Source organism: Silurus meridionalis, chromosome 10 (assembly GCF_014805685.1).
Source record: "Silurus meridionalis isolate SWU-2019-XX chromosome 10, ASM1480568v1, whole genome shotgun sequence".
Classification (NCBI taxonomy): Eukaryota; Metazoa; Chordata; class Actinopteri; order Siluriformes; family Siluridae; genus Silurus; species Silurus meridionalis.
Genome location: NC_060893.1, coordinates 16,136,304 through 16,160,812, shown reverse-complemented (window position 1 = coordinate 16,160,812; position 24,509 = coordinate 16,136,304). Strand labels below are relative to the sequence as shown.

At 37.0% G+C, this 24,509-nt stretch overlaps 1 protein-coding gene across 1 annotated transcript in view; it reads right to left on the bottom strand.

Annotated features, from left to right (window-relative positions):
* LOC124392201 (dedicator of cytokinesis protein 2) overlaps window positions 1-24,509 on the bottom strand; it is a 119,006-nt gene that overhangs the window by 70,890 nt on the left and 23,607 nt on the right. Inside the window, exons 22-25 of the mRNA XM_046858960.1 lie at window positions 18,361-18,469; window positions 17,698-17,768; window positions 14,567-14,673; window positions 2,727-2,869 (exon numbers count right to left, since the gene is read on the bottom strand). Of these exons, the coding sequence (XP_046714916.1) occupies window positions 2,727-2,869; window positions 14,567-14,673; window positions 17,698-17,768; window positions 18,361-18,469 (430 nt within the window). The remainder of the gene's footprint in view (window positions 1-2,726; window positions 2,870-14,566; window positions 14,674-17,697; window positions 17,769-18,360; window positions 18,470-24,509) is intronic.

The window sequence follows — 24,509 nt, the reverse complement described above, 5'->3', positions numbered from 1 at the left end:
CTCAAACTTTTTTTGCACCACGGACTGGTTTAATGTCAGACAATATTTTCACGGACCGGCCTTTAGGGTGTGGTGGATAAATACAACAAAATAAAATTATACGACAGGTATTTTTTTAATATAATTATAAACGTGACTCCACTGTGTTGTTTTTTGTTCATTTTGCTAGCTTGTGGGTTTGAATTTAGCGGTAATGTATTACGTGTTAGCGTCCGGAGCAGCCCCTTTAAGAAGGTAGCAGATGGAGGTAAGACATGTGACCGAGGCATCATGACATGCATCAAGAGTGAGTCATAGACAGATGTGGCGGAGAGAATCTGGTAATCTTCCAAAATAAAACATCGTTCAGAATCAGATAATAAATAAAACGGAAATAATGTAAGTTATGTATTCTTTCTGTGCGGCCCGGTACCAACTGACCCACGGATCGATGCCAGTCTGCGGCCCGGGGGTAGGGGACCACTGGTTTAAAAAACTAAATTAATAAGTCTGGAATAGAATAAATCCATTATATTTAAAGATGTATGAAAGAAATGAAAGAAATATTTGAACAAATTTAAACCTGACTCTTTAAACAAATTGTATACAGAAATACTCTAAAACATGTCCTGATACAGTACATCATAACACACACGGCCCATTTTAGCCTTACACTAATAATGAAAACAAACATCAAACTGTTATAAACAGCTGTTTTAAGCTTCTGCACAGAAATAATTGTGAATCGAGAAACAAGTGAGTTAGAAGGAAGTGGGTTATGTACTTATATAAGCTGATTAGCATACTACACATGATACAGGACTTGCATGTCGATCATAGTTAACTTATTTTGTTTAAATGATTGCAGTTAAAATCTTATCAGAACACCACTGGGATACAATCTGAATGTGTGCACAAAACAGATGTATATCAGTAACACTGATGGGGGTCTGTCTAATAATTTAAAATGCAATTGAAAACACTGAAGAAAATCAAAAGAACATGATAAGTGAGTATACATTTCCTTCTATCTGTGCATTTACCAGCTCTCTGTTTCTTCTCCTCCCTTTGCTTTCTCTCCATTTAAGTCAACATCCTAATCTTCTTGCCCATCACCTTATCTCCTTCCTCACCCCTTATCTTTGCTCTGTCTCTGCAGGTTTCATTCTAATCTTTAATCCGTGTGATGGGCGAATAGGATTTAAGTGGTGATAAAACTGTACTCTCTTTGCTCTACAAGCGCGATGACAGCACCATTTCACGCTATCTCTGCTCTTAGGTTCTTTAGAGCTCTCCTAAAAGGAACATAACCTTTACCAAGTGAAGAAGGGATTACAGCCGAACAGCACATTATATTCACACTCTTTTTCTCTGTCTCTTGTTCTCCTTCCACTGACTCACTGTGGTTTCATCTTCTTCAGCATGTGGCCAGAACAATCCACACCATCTCTCCTCCTCTAAATTCTCACTGTAATTACTCATTTTGACCCATTTATCTCTCTTCCTCTATTTCATCTGAGTTCATACTCAGAGTTCAAGCTTGAATACATCCAGGGCATCAAAGTAACTCAAGTATTATTCATTGACTTTGAAGTAGGAACTCCCTTCGTCTTCCCACACTGTGTGTGTGTGTGTGTGTGTGTGTGTGTGTGTGTGTGTGTGTGTGTGTGTGTGTGTGTGTCAATGTGTATATGTGTGTGTAAGCAGTAGAGCGAGAGAGACTGAGTAGCCATATTCACATCAGCATAAAAAAATGACCAAGGTCCTTAGTTTCAAATCAATAATCCTATCGTAACCCCACTCTTTACTCAGCACAAAGCCAAGGATGTCTTACTAACCTAGGACATAAAGCAAGCTAATCATAAAAATAAAGAAGAAAAAAGTCCCATATACACTGTGCTCATCTAAATGATTTGTTGTATAAAAACATTAATAGAAGTCATACATTTTTATGAAAACACAAATCCCCTTTTCATGCATGATTATGCTTTTAGTACTTTTGTTTTAGATTTATTAACATCCTAATAATCCACAGGAGAAATCATGTGTTTATAACCCATATAATTATAAATCGACTTTTGTTTCCGTGGAAAGTTCACCAGACAATCTAGATGGTTCTCTTGTATTCACACTTTAACTGAGATTTCCAATAAACTTATACTGACATTTAAACATTAAAAAGCAATCCACTAATATGACTAGGACAAAAATAATGAAAACTCCAAAATGAATGTTCCTAGTGGTTAATTTGTATGAATGAGCGAAGCTGACTAATCATTTTTTTTCAACATCAAGCATAGAGTAATGTAAATGTTTATTATTTAATCCTTACATTAATCTATGTAAGGCTTATCAAATGTAGCTAATCTGGATTCTGGACACTAGGATTGTTTTTCACATCTTGTTGATGGTTATACTATAGTATAGTATTCCTTTAGAGTTATTTAGTGAATTATTAAAACTATTGAACCATTAATTCTTCTAATAATGTAAAAAAGAAAAAGGTTACTAAAACTGATTTTATAATGCACATGTATTTTTTCAGTGGATAAATTATATATATATATATATATATATATATATATATATATATATATATATATATATATATATATATATATATATATAATTACTTATTAGTAAATTGGTTTCTGGTTTGTGTTTGATTGGTTGATCACTAGAGCAAAGTAGCTAGAGTGTGTGATTGGTTAGTGAATCATTAACGAACGCTGAGATTCGACACTTACCACGTCCTTGCGGCTGAGCACCTCCAGGATGTTGTTAAGGAGCTCGATGCTGTTTCTCCTTTCATCGTATTGCCCTTCTCCCACATTAAACAATGCTCCACTCAGCTCCTTTAGCATCATTGGTAGTAGGATGTCACGACAATCTGAAAATGACAGTGTTGATCATTTAAAATGAAGACCAACTCTAAGCATGTATATTGTGCGTTATGAAACTGTCCATACATTGCTATTCAGAATGTATTGCATTGAGTAATGTTTCCTTATACAGTGATACTGTATTTCAGTGTCAATCCTGCTGTTTTGGGGTTTCTTTGTATGTGCGTCTGAGAATGTGAGTGATGGAGTGACCCCCACCCCTCTCAGAGGGAACTTGAAGGTGTATTGTTAGTAATGAGCATCTAATGAGCCAGAAGCTAAATGACTTTTTAATGTGCTGACTGTGCCGGGCAAGAGGGCTGTGGAGAGAAGACAGAAGTATACATCCTCAGGTAGTGTATGTGTCTGCCTTGTGCTCAGACAAAGATGGTACTTTCTGGTAATATCCAACCTCAGACAGTGAATAACAAGTGCTTATCAGTATTCACAGTGTATGGATTATGAATATGGAATCAATATTGATGTATGTTATTAACCTTATAACTTATCTTGTACTCCCAAGAGCCTTTAGCGGGACTTTTACACTCTTATAACAATATACTTCCTATTAGTTTCAGAGTAGCTACTAAATAATGTATAGTAATCACAGAATTAAAACCGTTTACATATAAGATTATAAACATATAAGATGTTAAATAAGATGGGACTTTACATAGCACTGTTTTACCCTCGATAGCGTTTGAGGATATAGAGCTGTCTAATGTATTCATACAGGGAATATAAACAGATTATATTAATCTGTCAGGATTAATCAGAAAGGGGTAGCTCAGTGGTTAAGATGCTGGACTTCTAATCAGAAGGTTGTAAATTCAAATCCCACCACCACTAAGCTGCCACTGCTGGGCCCTTGAGCAAGGACATTAACTCCCAACTGCTCAGTTGTATGAATGCGATAAGTCAATGTAAGTTGCTCTGCATAAGTGTGTTTACCAAATGCTGTGAATCTCATGACAAACACTTTAAACAATTCAGTGTCTTAGTAACATGACAAGCTTTAATTTTTTCTTATTTACATTAAGTGTACCTTCTTTCTTCTGTGCTATCTCCTTCCTAGGTAAGTGACACACATGCACTGGCACCTGATCCCAGGTCACCGGTTATCTCTCCTTGGACCCCCTTTTGGTAGCTACTAACTACAGCATACCAGTAACACCCACAAAACCTGCTATTTTTGCAGATGATCTGCCACAGCCATCTAACCATCACACTCATTTTCAAAGTAGTTCTGATTCTAAGCGTGCCCATTTTTTCTGATTCCAAAACATCAACATTAAGAACAGATTATTTACTTGCTGTCTATTATATCCCAATCCTTGATAGGTGCAATTGTAATGAGATAATCAATGTTATTCATTACACCTTTCAGCAGCTTTAATGGTATGTTTGATTGGTGAAAATCTAAGTATTAAACTATGCAATCTAAGACACAGGTTTAGTTTAAAGTTGTTTGATGATCTTCTTGCACGCTCCATGAAATCCAGACACTTTGCACAAGGACATGAGTAGTTTTATTTTTATAAAAGATGCTTAATTACACAGTATTGTTTTCCTACTCTGTTTGTGTCTCATTATAATTCACTTGTTTTATGCCCTGGAACAGCATCCTGACAGCTGTATACAGAAAAAATGGCAGTTCTGTTTATCTACAGTAGCAGTGAAGGCATTCAAACATGAGAGTTCAAGCCTGAGAAACTCCCCTTCAATAAAATACAATTAATGAAATTGCACCTGGCAATGGCCCTCAACTTCAAGTTAATGTTAAAGGTAATATTAAGTTCATTTAAAAAGCGCAAAAGATATTTTCACATCAGGGCCAGAGAGTATAGAGCAAAGCACATTAGAAATTTCATTCAACAGATTTTACTGAAGCATTAGTGGAAAGAAGTCATCTCAACCTGTGTTTTTTATTTCATTAGGCGGTATTTTAGTCAATAAACTATTTAAGCACCACTGAGCTCGAACAGCTGTCATAGACCAGTGAGTCTGGATTAAGTCTCGACGAGGAAATCAATGAGCAAGAAGTGAGAGACAACAACAATTTGATGCAAGACACCACAATTATGATGCAGCTTGCTATTTCACCATTTTTTTTTGTTTTTTCTGTGACATTTATCATCCATGGCTGGTCAGGGAGGCATCACTGCTGTTTTTCAAGACCACTGTGGTTTAACTGGAATAAGCCTAAACTCAAATGCCACTTTTCCACATGCAGGGTCACACAGGGTTAATTACTTTGCTCAAGGGCACACAGGTAAAGATCAGGGGGAGACAACCTGTGTCCACATCTTCTAGTGAAACTTTCACCTCTGGTATGGAGCCTTGGCACCACATCTGCTCACTGCAACAGCAGCTGTTCACTTGCTATACAATGTGATTACTTTTTCCTGTCAGCATTGAGTCATTGTTTTAACTAGCCAAGAAAATGCCAGGACTGGAGGTGATGGCTATACCTATAACATTTGGCACATGACAAGACTTCAGCCACTGCTGACGTAGTGGTGTGTGCCCAGAAAATGTGTGCAAAATATTTAATAGAACTTTAAAAGACTATAAACTAAAATGTAAGTGAAAATCATGTATATGGATGCAGAAAAGTGCAGAGTCAGAGTTAGAAACAGAGAGCAAGAGAAAACAACCTTGTTTTTTATAGTGCAATAGATCATATTTTATCATTTTACAAAATGAATGTCTGACAGACACCTTAGTTATATTTATATCCTTCTGCCCTCTGATGCTAAAGACAATCCCCCAAGTGCCCTTCAATGAACCTTAATCTTTAGAGCTAAAAAAAGCAAACAATGCTAAACTCTCATGCACTGGGGATATGTTTGCATTTATAGCTTTTAGCAGATACCCTTATTCAGAGCAACATACAATTATCTTGTTTATACAACTTAGCAGTTAAAGGTTAAGGGCCTAGAAGTGGCAGACTAGTGGTGCTTTGAACTCACAACCTTCTGAACAGAAGGTCAACATTTTAGCCAATAAGCTGCTATTTTCCCAGATGCCTGCACTGCACTCTAAAGTGAAAAATAATTACCCCAGAGAAAATAAACCTGATTTAATGAGATTTGTAAAAGCTGTAAATATAAATAACTTGAATAGCAACTTAAATACATTTTTCAATATAATCTTAAAAGCTGGAAAACTGTTTGGCCTTGATGGGCCTCTTTTATGTAAAGAATCATTTGACTGCACTGTATCATTTAGTTAATGATCATAAACCAATGTTATACAGTGAACTTAAAAAAAAATGCTGCACATAATTCACATAATATTGAGTGAATGAAATAAAGTAAATGATGTCTTGTTACTGATTTAACAAATGTTGCCCTAACTAAGCAAACTAATAGTGCTTGAAAACTAGCTAGCGCGCCAGCTAACACAAGGCCATTTTGCTAACCATCTGGTAAAAGCAAGAAGTTTAGCAATCTTTGAACTAATGATGCATGAAACTCTACTACTATGAATTCTGGGAGGTAATAGGAGGCTTCATGTGCAGGATTTGATATTACGGTAAAAATGTGTCAGTGATTGCATTTCACTGTGTAACCCTGAGTAACATGCCAATCAGTCACATGCAAATGGCATATAGTGACTCTCGGTTCAGGGCTTGTTCCATACACACTGCTAACCCTGCCTGCATGATACATTTTTTTCAAGATAACAGAAGCCCAAATGTGCAACACTGTCAACAAAACATGGGGATGGGGACAGCCAGAGTTTATAATGCAACATTACTGCAAAGCTTAATAAAAATGTGATATACAGTGGGATAATAAATATACAGTGTGTGCTGCTGATTTTCTGGTTAGAGTTTTACTACTATACAACAATATGCATTGCAGCTACAGGTTGGATTTCTATGCACCTCTAACAAAGATGGAATGGACTGAAGAGTAACTTTTTCAGAAATGTTCTATGTCTAGTGTGAATTGTCTTCTGAGCTGCAGTAATCCACAATAACCCCTTCAAGGTTGATGTGGATGCATTTAGGTGGACAAGAGTGGAGGGGTAGAGTTGGGCGTGGAGGGATAGTTGGGTCACAGAATGGCTGACACTCTTATACTCACTCTTAAGAGAGAGAGAGAGAGAGAGAGAGAGAGAGAGAGAGAGAGAGTGAAAGAGGAGCTGACATCTTTATAAGTGAAAGCAAGGTTCATGAGGATGTCAAGAGACAGAGAGAATGAAAAAAAAGAGAGGCAAAGAGAAAGATAATGTCTGACACTTTATTTAAGGTGACTGCAAAGTTCAGTGCTGGTTCTATATATTGAGGGCAGCACTTTTCTCCCATCATGGCAAAAAACCTGCCAGTAAAAATTAGCCACCAAGCACTTTCTCAGGGCCATTCACCACAGCATGACCTGCATTTGGACTGCCCGAAGCTAAACCAAATGTGTGTGTTTAAGAATGTCCACAACACAATCCCTACATGTATCCACTGTGCAAAACTGTGCTGCAGTATTTCTGAGATGCTTATTTCAAAAGTCTTGGTAAAGCAGGAACGTCAATGGCAAGCATGCTAACTAATCTGCAGAGATTTGGTCACCTGTTACCTTGGCCTCACATATAGAAAGACAGGCATCATGTCTCTGGGCAGATGAGGGGAGCCACACGTTGCTGTGACAATCATAATTCAGCCTGTTGCCTTCCGTGAAGAAATTGCTCACTCATTTTTCATCCTCGGATTCATCACGGAGAGCTATCGTTAAAGTATTCCACTCTGTAATGGAACGCCATTTCAATTACTTAGGAAGCCGAAATAAGACCCGCATGTCACTTACAGAGAAGTGGGCGAGAAAAGAGAAAAGCAGAGATCTCTATATGTGTGGATGAATGTTTATTTTACAAAAACAAAAGAGTTTGTAATGACCATATCAACAACAGAAAAACAGACATTTGGTGCCCATAAATCACTGTGCAAAAGGACATGCACGTATGATATCTAACATTTGCATCCAAAAAGCACCTAATGATGCACAATCACAGAGTAAAAAGACAGCTGGTGCCATAGTGAGCACAAAAACCCTTAAAAAGGAAGGGTGTGTTTAATGCTTTTAGCTCAGCAGGATGATCACGGTTGAGTCCAGCCCTTGGCAAGAGTAACCATAACAACAGCTACATTACGGCCGTGGACAGAAAATTTAATTCACTTTCAGTGCATACAAATTAGTCAGATGAGACTCATCTTGGCATGTATGAGCATGCATGCATGTTAGTTTTCAAGTCATCGCTGTAATATAATTGAAGATATAGTGCAGTCCTTATATGTATGTTGTTATGTTCTGTATATGTGCATGTGTGTGTGCATGTGTGTGTGTGTGTGTGTGTGTGTGTGTGTGTGTGTGTGTGTGTGTGTGTGTGTGTAAAGCATTGCTGAGGTTATGTTTAATCATAATGTTTGTCATTTCCATCTGCCACTCATGACTTAGGGTCAAATACATCCCCTAAGTCAGTTAAAAACACTTGAAAACTTAGTGTTTTCATATCCAGACCCCCCCAAAAATCACAATAAAGGAATAGGTTAATTAGGTTGGAAGCTTTGGCTACCAGAGCCAAAAGTACCCACGACTCCGAACTATTGCTACTTACCTACAAAGCCCTAAATGATTTAGCTTCAGTGTATCTATCCAGTCTTCTAACACACTACAATCCTTCACGCTCCTTGTGATCTCAAAACTCAGGACTTCTAGTAGTTCCTAGAATAGCAAAGTCCACTAAAGGTGGTAGAGCATTCTCCTAAACTTTGAAATAGTTTTCCTGACAGTTCGGGACTTAGACACACTCGCCCAGTCCATTACATCTGATCAAATGCACAATAACTACTTGTTTTTGTTAATATAATAAACAGCAGCTACGCTTATTCCTCTCCACTGCTTCTCTTTCACTACCCATCCCAAGGTTGTGCCAGCTACAGTCACGTCCCACATCATATAGATTATGGACCTTTACAGAAGTAGATGCCGAGCCCACAAACATCCCCGCCATGGCTGCTCATCAGGGTTAAATACACATCATTCACCTTAATTTTTAATTCTGTAAAGCTGCTTCGAGACAATGTCTGTTGTGAAAAGCGCTATAGAAATAAACTTGACTTGACTTAAAATTATTCTGTATATCATACATACACTGTCACACTTACAATTCCTGTTGTTTGGCATTGTGCCAGACCAAAAAAGAATCCACCAACCACAGGTTTGCTAATTCCACCTACAGCCTTGTTTAAATTATCTTCACTTGGCATAAAGCAATGTGCCAATGGCAATCCAGTTTATCAGTTGCAGGTTACAGCTTTTTTTAGACTGATCTCCCTGTTACGCTTAGAGAAATGCTTGTGCTCCTTGAAGGCCAACATAGAGAACAGTTTCTTACCACAGGCAATTCGGATTTTCAACCAGGAAAACACAAAGGACTGGAGGCCATGGTCATATGCAAAAGACCCTTGAGTTCAACCTGCTTTTATTTCACAGTATTGACAATTTCTGTATTTATTGTAATTTTTAATTTTCTGTACAACCACATTATTTTTTATATATTGTACATTATATTAGATTGTCTTTTATAATTTCTGCATCTGTTCAATATAATCAAAAGTCACCCTCAAACATATCTGACTTTACCGAACTCCCAGAATAAAAAAGTCTGAAAATGTTTCACAGCTCAGTGACATAACATCATAATTGCAGTTTAATGCTTTAATGATCTCAGTTTGTCAGATATTAGTGTGTGACAGTGGAATAATCTGGGCTAATTGCCCCATATTATATTCATGAATCTAATTTCATTTCAAGTGGAAATTAAATAAGCACCTGTCAAACGCATCGGTGTGAGATAATGACATGCAGCAGTATACATGCATCCGTAATCCCGCAGTCATATTGGATAGACTTATAACTGGCACATTTAATGATTGAACAAGAATTTGCGATGTCTACAAAATGCATGATGCCAACAAAAGACCAATATAAATAAAGACTGTAGAACTTTAAAAAGAAACTTTGAGACAACAGTCAGCATTCTGAGGCATTTCTAAATCGCAATCCTCCCTGTCTCAAAAGCTTGGGTACTCATAGTCAAAACTGAGATCCGTCAAGGGGTCGGAAATTCCTCTTGCCTGCAATTCACATCCATTGAAACTTGCCTGTCACATCACTCATTTCCATCGCCCCTCTCTTTCCACCCACCCCATCCATCTGACACGTCAGGGATTAAGCATGTATTGGTTGGTGCTGATAAGCTGACCAGGCTATTACTGGGTATAAATGTCTCATTCCCATCTCGCTCATCTCTGACGACACGGCACAGAAACGGAGCCTTGCTGCAGCCTAATACGCTGGACAATTTTCAATTAAAATGCCTGTCAGCGTGTCTCGCGAGGGAGGCAGTAACTGAAAAATAAATAAATAAGCGTATGAATAAATAAATGAGCAAATGGATAGCAGCATGGGGAGGGTTTGAAATGCTGTGATGGCCTTGGTCCAATCACCATGAGCCAAAGAGCACATTTATTTGGACTATTTATATTAGAGTCCCGTATGGTGCATACAGGTGGTGATATGGCGTATGGGGCTGCGCCATTTACTGTGAGATGCATGACTCGAAAAACTGATTTTTATTTTTAAAAGAATAATAACAGAATTTTGATAACTTGATCAATTAATCATGAGCAAATACATGCAAAAACATGTTTTGATAACCTCCGGGGATATTTTAGGCCTACGAGTTTCTGAAAAAAGTATGTCTATAGATCACCCACTGTTTAGGACATAAGGGCTGCTGATTAGCCTGCAGCATAATTACGAAGTGACAGTGGAATCAGCCAATCATGTTTTAATTTCCAGATGGTCAAACATTTTTGTAGATCCAAAATACATATGACTCGAGCTTCAAAAATGCTTCATCTCAGTGGTTGAGTACAACATTACCTACTGTAAGTGAGACCCTATAAAATGTTTTTGCAACAAAAGCTTAAAATTTTGGTTTTCATTTGTGTATACTGGCTGTGTGGTAAACAAACAACTGGTATACTTGAATAATATTTAATGACATATTTCAATATGTCAAAAATGTACTGCAAGTACTGTATGTTACACTTGGTGTACTTCTCTACCAAGTATATGTACTTGACTGTTTTTATGCACTTTTATGCAACTGCCATTGAACAAACAAATTACTGTAAATGTAAAATGTATCTGTCTATAAACTTTGCAGCAAAGTAGAATAAAATGTTGTATACTTGAATGAGCTTCTCAATGTTAACATGTCGTGCTTAACTAACTGTATTACACTTTTTAAATCAATTCAATTCATTTTTATTTGTATAGCCCTTTATACAATGCACATTGTCTCAAATCAGCTTTAAACAGATAAAGAGGTTATAAGGTTGTAAAAAAGAATGTGTAAATGTATTGCCTATAAGCTTATTCCTTATAAATGTTTATCACAAAGAGCAAACCAGTGGCAACAGTGGCAAGGAAAAGCTCCCCAAGATGGAATGAGGAAGAAACATTGAGACTTAAAAGGGAACCCATCCTCATCTTTCATTTAAATTATATTTTTTTAACTAATCTTTACTAAATACTACACAGTTTTCTTACTGACAGTTTTCTTATTGACTAACTTACCTTTTTTCCATAGCATTTAAAATCATCAGTACAGCTGCATGCATAAAAAGGAGTGGTTGCGAAGGTATGACATTTGTCACTAAATCCAATTTTATAGCTTGTAATATTTAGCTTACTGTCATATGGTTTACTGTAAAATCTACAGGATGTTTATGCAGATGTGTTGCTTTGTTTTTTTTTGTATGCTGCAGTAAAACCTAGATTTCCCACCCGGGATCAATAAAGTGTTATTTTTTCTTAAATAGCAATAGTTAAAGTCTCGTCTGTAATTTACAATGCAGTTCTATATTTCTGTGTAGAGGTTTTCATAGCTGGCTGCTTAAATAAGAAATAACTGAAGATGGGTGGTTGAATTATCAGAAAAGTAATACATGTTGGAATGTGGGCACAAAGAAAGCACAGTTTTTAATCGTTTTCAAATTTTTTATTATTTTAATGCATTATTTTTCTAAGAATTTTACGGTTTGTTATTCCTGCTTATTCCACTTACTTTACCTTAAGATATTGCACAGATGTTTTTATTTCAAATCATTTCTCAAGCTTTTGTTCTAAAAGCATTCTTGTGTGGAGAACGAATTTCTTATGCATCTTTCTCAAGCCTCTGTTGCTAATTCCAGCACATCATTTTGGAATTAGTAAGGGAAGCTTGAGCCATTAATATGCAATTATTGGAGCGTGTAAGAGAGAGAAGCCTGTTAACAAGTATCAATATTTATATATTCATTTATTCATTTTATTTTTCTTTATTATCTGCAATTATTAAAAACAATGTTGTACATTGTATTTTTTGCAGTAATAAATACTCAAAATTGCTTTTTATTTATTGTGTATCTGATGTGTCTTTGTGTATAGATCTGTATGCTGGTACATTTCTTTGGCGAAGTGCAAACTTAATATCGTCATGACCTGGAATGATTTTAGATGAAAAATAATTGGAATGAATGAATGACTCAACCAAACAGAATCAATCATTTAAAATTGCTGTGCTCTAACCTTGTTTTAATTAACATGAACAGTGAGAGTCAGATGTTGTTTTTGTAGGTTTTCTGTAGTTTGTGCACCGGTAGTTGTTATAATTTGTGATGTAATCAGTTCTATCAGAATAATTTGACTAATTGAAAAGAGTAACATGATGGGGAGGAAAGGAAAAAGCAATAGACAGAAGAGGGAGAGAGAGCGGTTGGAGTATGACAGACAAAATCATTGAATAGAGATAGGATAAAGAAAAATACATTTTATAGACTGCCTGGTTTAGAGGAAAAAGCACAAATATGACAAAATGATTAAAAGCCAGGAAAATGAAGAAACGAGTACAAGAGGAGAACATCTAAAAAAAAAGATGTTCAAACCTGCTATTAATCAAAGGCAACATCATTGCCTAGAAAGATCTGACTCTGTACTATACATGTAGGTGTGGGTCTTTTTGGGGAGGTCTCAGATGTCTTATCTACAGTATCAGGTCCTTATAAAGTACTGAATACAGTCTGAATGCCATCACCACCTCGGTGTTATCTGTTTTAATGCACCTGATCTCAGCTAATTTGAAACTTTCAAAGAAGCACCTTATACGTGCTTCTCTTATGTATAAGATTGCACATGAAATAGTTTCCTCATAGATCATATCATATTAGCAAGCCAACATTGTAAATAAGCCAAAAAGTGTAAATAAGAATAATAGAAATCTATAAATATGACATGTTACAAATATCAACATAAAAATTTGACATTCTAAGTTGTTAACTACCTTTAATGAGCATGGCACCTAATCAGTCCTGCAACTTGAACTAATGTTGGCAACTATCTCATACCTCAAGAAAACCTGTTATTAATGTATAAATAGCACTTTTTAAATCCTCTCAGAACCCTGTTAGCCTACTAAGTGTCATGAACAGAGAAAAAATTATTAGTAATGGATAAATATTTATAACCGAAAGAAAATCTTTTACGAGATCATGTAGCTGGCAAAAAAAAATGTGGAAATAAATAAATAAATAAATAAATAAATAAATAAATAAATAAATGCCCTCTTTTTAGCATAATTATATTTTGCTCACTAGCCTTTCTTTTCTCGCTCAATAACAATATGCACTGCTTCTTTAACACTAGCTACTGTAGATGCTTGATTAAGAGCTAAAGTCTCAGAATACTAGCTGATATAGGCAGATGTTTACGTTCTTGAGCACAACAGTTCACCTGGCCAGCCATAAAAAACACGTACTTTCTACTGAAAGCTGGTTTATTATTACTATTATTTTATTATTATTGTAGCTATAAGCGTATATTATAAAACCTTGAAGATACACCTGTGATCTGTGATCTGAAAACCATACTGGCAGCAGCAGGTGCTCAAATCAACATCACTTGCATGACCACAGTCCTGATTAACTGTAACCCTGCGAACACTGGATTCCAGGATGAAATGCACTGTCTGATGGCTTTCATCTGCTTCTGGGTGCAGGGTCTTTAGCTTCATTAAAGAGTACTAATGAGGACTTTCACTTCATTAAAGACAAGCGCAGCCTGCCAAAGTTGTCTGCTGAGCAAGGAGCGAACAGAATACCGATGCCACTCACCTTGGGATCTCTAGTGGTGTCAATCATGAAGTATGACTCAAATACACACAGACACACACTGGTGGCTGTGTGCCCAACGTCTCTATTATTAATCCCTGGCGGATGTTTCACAACCAGAGTCATCATGCTCTTTATTAAAAACTCACGTACAAATCAGTCATCGCCCATTAGCATCTATTTAACAGGCTATTGGACGGGATCAGGCCAGGGGCCACTGTTTACCCATGCATAATGATTCAACTCAGAGAAGAAAAAGAAGAGCGATAGCACAATTCACATTGCAAAAGGCTTGAAAATAGTCAGATTGAGCATACAGTAGTAAAGCAGAAGAGGAAGAGAAAATGAGTGGTGTGACGGAATGAATCAAGGAGTAAATGAAGGGGTAATGGGGTCAGCTTGGGGGCTGACAGAAGAAATGGTGGAGGAGAAAATGAGGAGGACGTGAAAATCGACAGATTTGATGAAATGGATGTGTGTGACCACTCACCCTTCCTCCTGAAGAGGCGGCTGCTCACGATCTCAGTCATGGAGGCCACCTTCTGCTTCTGCAACTTCTCTGGGGGGATGCAGATGAAGAAATCATACAGCAACTTACTGTGGATGGAAATAAAGGATAAAATGAAAAAGGGTATTGCTTACCAGAATGTCATTTCAAAGTGTAACCTTTATGTTTATATCAGTAACATGCAGTGACTATTACATTGATCCATACCCCCAGCTTATTAAAACTTTAAAAATTTTATGGTAAAACATGACATGAAAAATTTTTTTTTGTAAAACATCCAAAATCTGGGCTAAATAAGAAAACAAACATTGGGAGACATTTCAGCTCTGTTCTCCAGGCCTGTATCGATGTGCTGTGAATCGATCATCAGTCCGAAAGCAAGTCCTGCACGCTGTCTCCCTGGGCTTAAAGGAACACTCGTGATTGCAAATTATTGATTGTGTGACTAAATATATAATTGGTCTGTCTTTGTGTATGGTGATAACAGAGCAACCAAACATACATACAAACAAAAGAGTCGTATGCTGCAAATGCAGATTTATAATAACTATGGAAAAATGTTTATTGAACCGAGAGCACTGTCACATAATAAAAAAACAAAATTAGGCTTTCTGGGAAGCCTGCATAAGTTCTGCAGCCAGACGATGACTTTGTGAGCTGCCAAAAACAAGCTAAGTGGGCTAACCAAATGTCAGCGCATTAGCACACAGCTTCACTGTCCCCTGTGAAACAGCGCTTGGCCAACACACTCTTAATTAGGTAACAATAGCATTGATTTAAAAATCATTGCATTGAGTGAGCTCAAGTGTGTGTGTTGGGTGGTAAAGTGAATACATGCAATTTTGAACTTGGGTGTAGATGTATTTGTGAGAGCAAACAGATGGAAAAATCATTTGTATGCATGGGATATCCAGTGTCAAAGGCTAAACAGTGTTTTTTATTCCTTTTCTCCTGATAATTCCTACCACATGCACACACACAAACACACACAAAAGTGTACATTGGAGTGCCCTTTTTTCTTTGCAAAATAACTGTGATTAGGTTCCTCACTTGAAAGTACTGGGTTAAGTTTTAGCAGTCTTAAATTCCTGGACTTGACTTGAGTTAGAGTCACATGATTATTTTCCTGGGATTAAATTCTTGGTGTCAGGTTCCATTACACCAATCAGCTGTACCATTAAAACCACTGACAGAAAACAAATAACACTGATAATATCATTAACAGCAGTACTTATTAAGGGGTTGTATTAGACAATGATTGAACAATATGTTCTTTAATGTTGATGTGTTGGAGATAGGAAAAAGGGGCAAGAACAAGGATCTGAGTGACTAAAAATAGTCAAATTATGATAGCTACAAAAGCAGGCAGAGGTAGTGTGATGCTTTTAGCAATGTTCTGGCAATGTGGCTGGGAAAATCATAAAAATGTAACAATATAACATATGTACCATTTAACTTAACATTAATACACAGCCCCATGGAAATAATAGTCAATAATGGCGGGAAAAAAAGAGAAGAAAGGAAAAAATTAATGGTTTGAGAGCAATGATAAACAGTGTTTAATTGGCCTCCAAATCTTAATTTGATCTGTGGGATGTGCTGAACAATCAAGTTCAATCCATTCTTACCACTTACTAGATCTATAAGATCTGCTGTTAACCACTTGGTGGCAAAAACCACAGCACAAGGGGGACTTACACAATATTTGACAAGTGATTTTAATGTTATGGCTGATTGGTGTACCAGTATATTGCTTGTGTATAGATCTGCTTCTTGGCCCAGGTTTGGAGACTAATGGATCAGGTATTTAGGTGTTGAAATGATGTCCTATGTTTATGCTAAGTGATAACATTTTATCAGCTGAAGTTTCTGAGTATATCTAAAAAGTAATGTGTTTAAATAGCAAAACTATCAGACTACCACCATTAGCCTTTAACCCCCTACTGCTTTAGTAGTGTCAGATAACTAATAGCCTTGCATTTAACTTTTAATTCCCTTCACATTGAAGAATCTTGCTAGAACCTCCTCTGTGACAGTAATAAAACATCTGAAGAATAAAAGAATACCTCATCCATTTAATCACTCGGTAGCTGGACATTTTGTCTTAAATGCTACAAATTTGCTGCAAACATCACAGTGTTTTGAGCATCAATGCACCTGCTGCACCAAATACTTTAAGCACAGCCAGGATGTAGCACAGTACCAACAATTCATGAGAGTCATATCTGTTTCATTAAAATACGGCCAATTATAATACATATACAGCATATACAGATACATTAAATAATTATTGATGCAGCTAGAATCCAATATAGTCTATGTTTACTATTTGTGTAAAAAGATCCTAGCCTCTGGATTATCATTTGTCTTGCAATAACCTCTGTCAGTAGATTGGAATAAATTATTTAAGACAGAAGGTCTCTACATACGCGTTACGTGATCGTCTGTTTCTAAGATGGCTTTAAACTTTTTTACCTCTTTCTTTGTTTCTACATCCTGCAGACCAGCCCACTAATGATTCCCTAATCTTACTTTTGCATATGGATAATGTTTCTTTCCCAGTGTATAAAAACATCCTGAAGAGTTTCTTGCTCATTTGATTGTGCTCCCCTGTTGGAACCCCACATGCATTCTGCAATTTTGCATTTATTTTCATACGAATGTACCACTTTTTGCTCGTCTTTAATAAACTTCAACAAGATGGTGAACTAAAGGTTTCTCGCGTTGAGTTTCAAGTTATTTAAAAACACCCTCGAACAATGTCACAAAGAAGCTATTTTCTCTCCGCAATGCAGGCTGCTACGTCTCATCTCTGGGCAAATTAGCATTCATGGTGCGTTCTCCAAAGAAAGCTTCCCAGATAGTGGCTGAGATAAGACATATTCCCGCATGGCTGCTGAAGGACCCAAGAGAAGCTGTAATTTTATCGAAAATTTAACACATTTATTACTTTTGAATAGTATTTTTTGTCTTGTAAGCATTGACAAAACCATAATTGTGTAGACCACAGACCATACAGGATGTTGTGTGTGTGCTGAATGCCCTCCATGTAAACCTTTCTACCCTTTCTGTTTCTATTTTTCCTTTTCTATTATAAAGTGTGACAGCCTCACCTGAGCAGCTTTGCACTGAAAACAGTCTCAATATCATGCAGCACAGCAGGCAAGTACTTCAGAGCTGCCACCTACACAAACACACAAACACACACTTTTTTTATTTAGATCTGTGTTAATTTATGTTTGACTGCTGTTCACAGCAGCAAAAGTGTCAAACCTGGCTGTTTTAAGCACACTGAAATCACCTGTTGTGAGAGCCTCACATTTTGTCAGGCTGCCAGGCGTGCTAAAGCTAACGTGCCTGTCCGGAACCGAGTGTGATGAGATGATACAACTGGCTGAGCCCAAGTGCTGAATTCATTAATAGGGAGAAAAGTTCTACAAGGATAGCTACTTGCACATAAATCCACACACATACATTTGTACACATCATCATTCACCCCTTGCTGTATTAGTCACTTTTCTTCCAAGCACTCATGGTTTACTAGCTTAATGAAGACCCAATGTTAATGTACTATTATTTTCATTAATTAATGCTAAGTCAACACATGAACCTAACCCTAAAAATAAGATGGACCTAAACATCAGCAACCTATTTATTTGTAAATAGTAGCTGCAGGTTTTAAAAACAAAATGTTTCCTCTGTGAATTCAGCCAAATAAACCCACAACCACACCCCACCCTCACCCCACCCCCACTCCAAAGTGCACACAGACAGACCTGCTGCAGTAGGGTGGTGTTGTAATCACTCTTCATCAGTCTGTTGATGGACTCAAAAAGACCCTTTAGAGAGTCTTCGAAATCTGCCTGCTCCTTTCCCTCATACAGCCTGGAGAGAGAGAGAGAGAGAGAGAGAGAGAGAGAGAGAGAGAGAGAGAGAGAGAGAGAGAGAAAGAGCAAAGCCGGGGGTATTAGGAGAGAGACATCAGTAGTTAGTACAGTAAATTATAAATATAATGCAGTCAACAAAAAAAATATTAAATCATTAAAATCCAAAGGTCATACAGTAGTTACAGACACAAACACTGAGGTTTAGATTATCCTTGAGGACTGCAATTGCATTCACACCTTTACTTAATCTACTTTTACCTTAACTTTCATACAACAATAAGGACACATAATAATCCATATCCTTCTCTCTCTCTCTCTCTCTCTCTCTCTCTCTCTCTCTTGGTCGAGTTAAACATGCTCCTGAGGTTCCAGTGACCACTGTTCCTGCCCTCTTCCCTCCGCGGATCTTTCCACTTCGTCTAGGCCTGCGTCTGTGTTCTTTTCATTTGGAGGCCACTTTGTGCAGCTGGGGACGGTTTTTTATTAACACCTTGGGTGGTTCCATGAAATTCCAGAGTAAGAACGGGAGCTTTGAGGATGGATTTAGACTGTAGTTAATGTCAACAGGCTGCTACACTGACTCAGGACTACAGTTTGCTTCTGATCATTACCACTGTACCTCGCAACATCGTGTATCTGCAATAAATGGACATTCAGGGCAACCCAGACAAGGATGGGTTCCCTCTTGTGTCTGGTTCCTCTTAAGGTTTCTTCCTTTGACATCTCAGGGAGTTTTTCCTTGCCACTGTCGCCACCGACTCGCTCATCAGGTACAAACTTACTTATAAAGAACAAATTATTATTTTTCATCACCACATTATCTGTGTAAAGCTGCTTTGAGACAATATTCATTGTTAAAAGCGCTATTTTAATAAAAATGAATTGAATCTAATTGAATTAATCATTTGAAATCAAGGAAAACACATCGAAATCACATTTGCTCGGTAAGAGTTTTGCCTTTTTGCCTTATACAGCAACCTACCACATTTTCTGCACTACTTATATTCTTTAAATGGCTTTCAAGTAGCTTGAGCTGTTTTCATGGAGATGAAAGGATGGTGTCTTTAACATCACTGGCTCTTGTGAGACACTCAAATGAATGGAATTCAAATTACCATGCATACTTCAAATGATTCAAAATGAAGGCATTCAACTTTGGAAGTTTTGAACTTTCAGTCAGCCAGCACTGAATGTTTCTTAGCATTGGGTTTGTGGTGGATAATAAGCTTAATTTCAGTCACACCGAAAATCCCTTAAGAATCTGACCAACGGGTCTAAGAGGGACGATGGTCGTAACAGACCTGTTTTTTTCTTTAAAATTCTAAACAAAAGATTCTGTAGATACCTACACCATAAGCCTGACTCATTAGCTAGCCAATGCTCACTGTTGGTATTTCTCAGTTGCTTGGTTACATGGTTATCATGAATTAATCCACACGGTGGTTAATGAACAGTGAGCACATGTTGTCAAAGTCACAATTTCAGGAGTGTTTAAATGCACTATTGGTTACAGACTTAAAGCATTTTAGTACTGAATGCCAATTGGATTTGTCAGTAATAACTGGCTCATAAGCAGTGGAAAGGTGCAAAAGGTTTAGAGATCCACAGCTGCATTGGAAAAGGTCTAACATGTGTTAAATCCCTGCTAGTGTTGCTACAGTGGATGTAAAGGAATCTCTTTACAGAGCTGCACTGAGAACTTCAGCCTGACTGACACTTCAATCAAAGCTGTCTGATTTAAGAGACTGCACCAAATACGTCTCACTCCTCCAATATCTCTCTCTTTATTCCATTCTGTCCCTATTCGGCCACTTCTCTCTAATTGTGCCTTGCCATCCTGCCTCTCTTGCTGTTCCATTTTTCCTGTCATTTATCTCTCTTTCTCTATCCTTCTTTTACTTGATTTACTTTCAGTTAAACTCAGCTCCTGGTCTCTTCACTCTCACTCTTGCAGCCCCAAAGCACTGAGCTTTCCATCTTTTCTCTGTTCTTACACACCTGACTCAGCGCATACAGTGGGTTAGTAATTATGTGGAGTAAAATAAAATAAATGTCAGGGAGGTTCCAGAACTGGACCTGACTTACAGACACACACACACACACACACACACACACACACACACACACACACACACACACAGACACACACTGTCAGTGAGATATGACTAATGACATGCTATTATCAAACCACTTTCAGTACTTATAATTAACCTCTTCAAAGAACAGCAGTGTTTACAGTGTCTCCAACCCTTTACACACACTACTGGGACTTAACAGAAAACTTAAGGATGAAACCACGGTTCCCGTGTCACTATTCCAGGAAAAGTGCAGAAAGAATTTCTCAGACCAAACCGGAATATAAATGAGAGGTGCGAACAAAAAACATAGTATGTGAGATGGGACAAATGCACTTGCATCCGGTAGTGCTTATGGAATGTTTGCACAGGAATGACACCAGGTTTCATGCATGTTAAGCAGTATGTGCACAAGGTCAGTAATAATCATCAGATCTCTAGATTGTTTGTTGCATTATGCAAAGAATAGGATCATTAACGCTCCTGAAGAACCTTCTAATATTATGTACTTAACCAGTGCACTAGGTAGGATTGTAACCCTTGCCAGTCTGGTCCAACTGCTGAGTTAGCTTGTGCATAATAATAATAATAATAATAATAATGATAATAATAATTAATAACCTTGTTCGTATTATATAATCAAAAATAATAATAGCATCTATTATCACTTAATTTAACTGAATGAGGATGAGGTTATGTATATGAATGCATTTTGTAGCATTCAAATTTGTGAATTTTGTACTGATTCCATTATATCTTTGGTCACTAATTTACTATACTTGAAAGTTAAAATGGAAAAGTAATTACTTCAAAGGGATCATTTCAAATCAGTCCCAAAGCTTTTTCTGTTATGGCTACATTTACAAGCAGAACAAAAGCTGTTAGATTAGCCATGGCTAAGAGAGAGAAAAGAGATAGAAAAGAAAGAAGGTAAATTCAGCAGCACTGTTCCTTGGTATTAAGGTACACAAGATTTATATCAAATCACAACACATCATGAAAAACCTTGAACATGCACATATGCTCTCTTTCTATAAAATACACAATGCACAGACACATTCACTCATCAAATGCTGAGAAATGGAACAAAGCCTGTGCTATATGGTGCTAGCACAAACACCATCAAATGCAACAGGACCAACAAGGGGAAAGCATGTGGTTAGCGAGATTGAGCTTTCTCTCATGCACACACATGCATTTACACACACACACACACACACACACACACACACACACACACACACACACACACACACACACAGTAGCACAGTGTTAATCCCCGGTGGCCTATATAAAATGAAAAAGCATTAGACGATCTTTTACGGACTGCAGGGCCGTCAGTCAGAAACGCTTAAATGTCCTTGTACAGCCAGCAGAGGCACATGGGTTATTACTGACACAGATACAAAGTGTAACAGAAAAAAATTTAGGAAACTGTATAGCATCACAGAAAGGTATCAAAGGATAGCTCAAAATAATGTAGAATAATACATTTCTTTTTAATCACCTTCCTTATTTTTATGCTTTCATTACTAGTCATATATAAATATATAAACCGCTGTAAAATTTTAATGATATCCAGTTTACTCATTTATTTCCAGTTTTATACCTTAAACTAGGCAGGAAATAGATGAAAAGGTATCCGCTGCCCAACACAATCCTAAACCTGACTTATGGATTTCTGGGACACAACATGCCCAGAGGATAAATTCAATAGACATGGAAGCCAAGAACTATTCTATATTATATAAAATATGGTTAAAGCAAATTTTGGATAATTTTGTTTCTGTCCTTAAGGCCTAAATTAATTTAGCATTATTGGGCAAAAAAAGTAATTTCTCTTTTCCTTGTTTGTATGAATAATTGCACCATTTTTTCATAATGCCTTAGACCAAAACACACTCTGCTTTAACAATCCATATGTATATTAGCGATGGAACCAAATATGAATACAATATGAATATATATTGCAATGAATTGACAATGTGTTATAACAGTAGTAACAGTAACAGTAGATACAGACAGAAATATTAGACACACAAAACTGGTGAGAGTGCAGGTTTCTTATTTTCATCTTGGTGTAAATAAATAGTCCATGGTTATTAACATGTAAGTACAGCAAAGTGATTTCGATAAGGTTACTAGCTTGTTTATAATTTGGGGAAACAGAATTAGAAAAATATCTTTTCAATAGAGCATGAGTGAGAAAGTCATACATCTCTAGTTGAGACCAATAATAAACTTGAATGATGTAGCTGAGGCAGAGGAACTACATTTACACAATATGCTAATAGTACTGGCACTTCTGCAGGTTGGTAGAGATAAAAGAAGATATTTAAACCACTTGCTAATGTACACAAATACATTAGCAGATAGAGATTTACTGTCTATTTTGGAGGGGGACCCAAAAATCTGGTCAAATGTGGGCACTGATGATGTGCATTTTTTGTTTGTTTGGTTTGTTTCTTTGTTTTTGACAAACTTGCTTGTACAGAGCTCATTTCCAATGAGCAGACTGTTTATCAGCAATTTCCTTCAAAATGCTTAGGTGCCTAAGGTAAACCATAAGGAGAAAAATGCATACCGACGTGTGGCGCAAGATGCAGTTTTGGGTGCACCAACAATGCACCTGCACACACTGTGTTGTCAAACATGGAGATTTTAATCAGGAACAATGTGGTAAACACTTTAGACTCATCAGATTCATTAAATCTCACTGATTATTTCAGGAACAGAGGGAAAAAAATCCCTTTGTGGATGAATCCAAGAGAAAAAATATGAAGGAGGTTCTAAATATAGCGAAAAATGAAATGAAAGAAATAAAAGCAATGCAGGAACAAATGCATAGCATCACAAGAGAGTACTTTGAATGTAAAATATAGAGAAAAATATATATAATTTTCAAAACACTAGTTTTTTTCAACTCTGGAAGCATAAACCCAAGTAGTTTAAGAGTTCAGTAATAATAATTCACTTGTAATAATCCTGTTTGCTTGAGCTGGTGGCATATATCAGGTTATGCAGATTTGATAAAGTGATGTGATATAATGCTTTGGAATGACTTTGGGTGTCATTGTAAAGCCGAAAAACAAAGAAACATCAGCAATAATACAAATGACTCAAATGCCAAACCAAATAAACTAATCCGTTTCGCAAACACAATAAAAGAGTGGGATGAGTTTAAAACAAGCAAACCGAAAAGGTGAATGATTAGAGAATTTGTTTCAGGGTCAGAGAAGATCTGAGTTCATTACAAAAACAATGGCAATAAGGTGAAAACAAACCCTAGAGGGGAAGTCATTCCATACCAAGGAACCATGCACACATACACTGTATGGACAATTTTTTGTGGATACTTGATCATAAGATTCTTATGTGCTTTTTCAACACCCTATTAAACATTTAGCTCCCCTTTGCGGTTATAATAGCACCCACTCTTCTGGGAAGATTTTCCCCTAGATTTTAGAGTGTGCTTGTAAAGATGTGTGCTTATTCAGCTATAAGGGCTACAATGTAGGCTGAGTAGGCCTGGGGTGCAGTCACTATTCCAATTAATCCTGAAGGTGTTCAGTAGGGTTCTTCATGGAGCTGGAATTATGCATAAGGCATTGCCATGCTGGAACAGGTTTGGATCACTTAGATCAAGTGAAGGAAAAATGTTATGCTACTGCATCCTAAAGACATCCTAAAGAATTGTGTGCCTCCAACTTATTGGTAACAGTTTGGGAAGAACCATATATAGCTGGAAAAGCCAGGTGTCCCAATACTTTTGTCCATATAGTGTATATTTGCACCAGAACAAATGAATCAGAAATCATACTTACACTATGTACAAAACTATGTAAGATTTGGCTTGCTAAAAACAAGTTTTTTATTCAAAACTTAATTTAAGGTAAACAGCCAACTTTACCTTTATCTTCAGAGCTTATGATTTCGATTTATTAATTAGGCCAAAGGCATAAA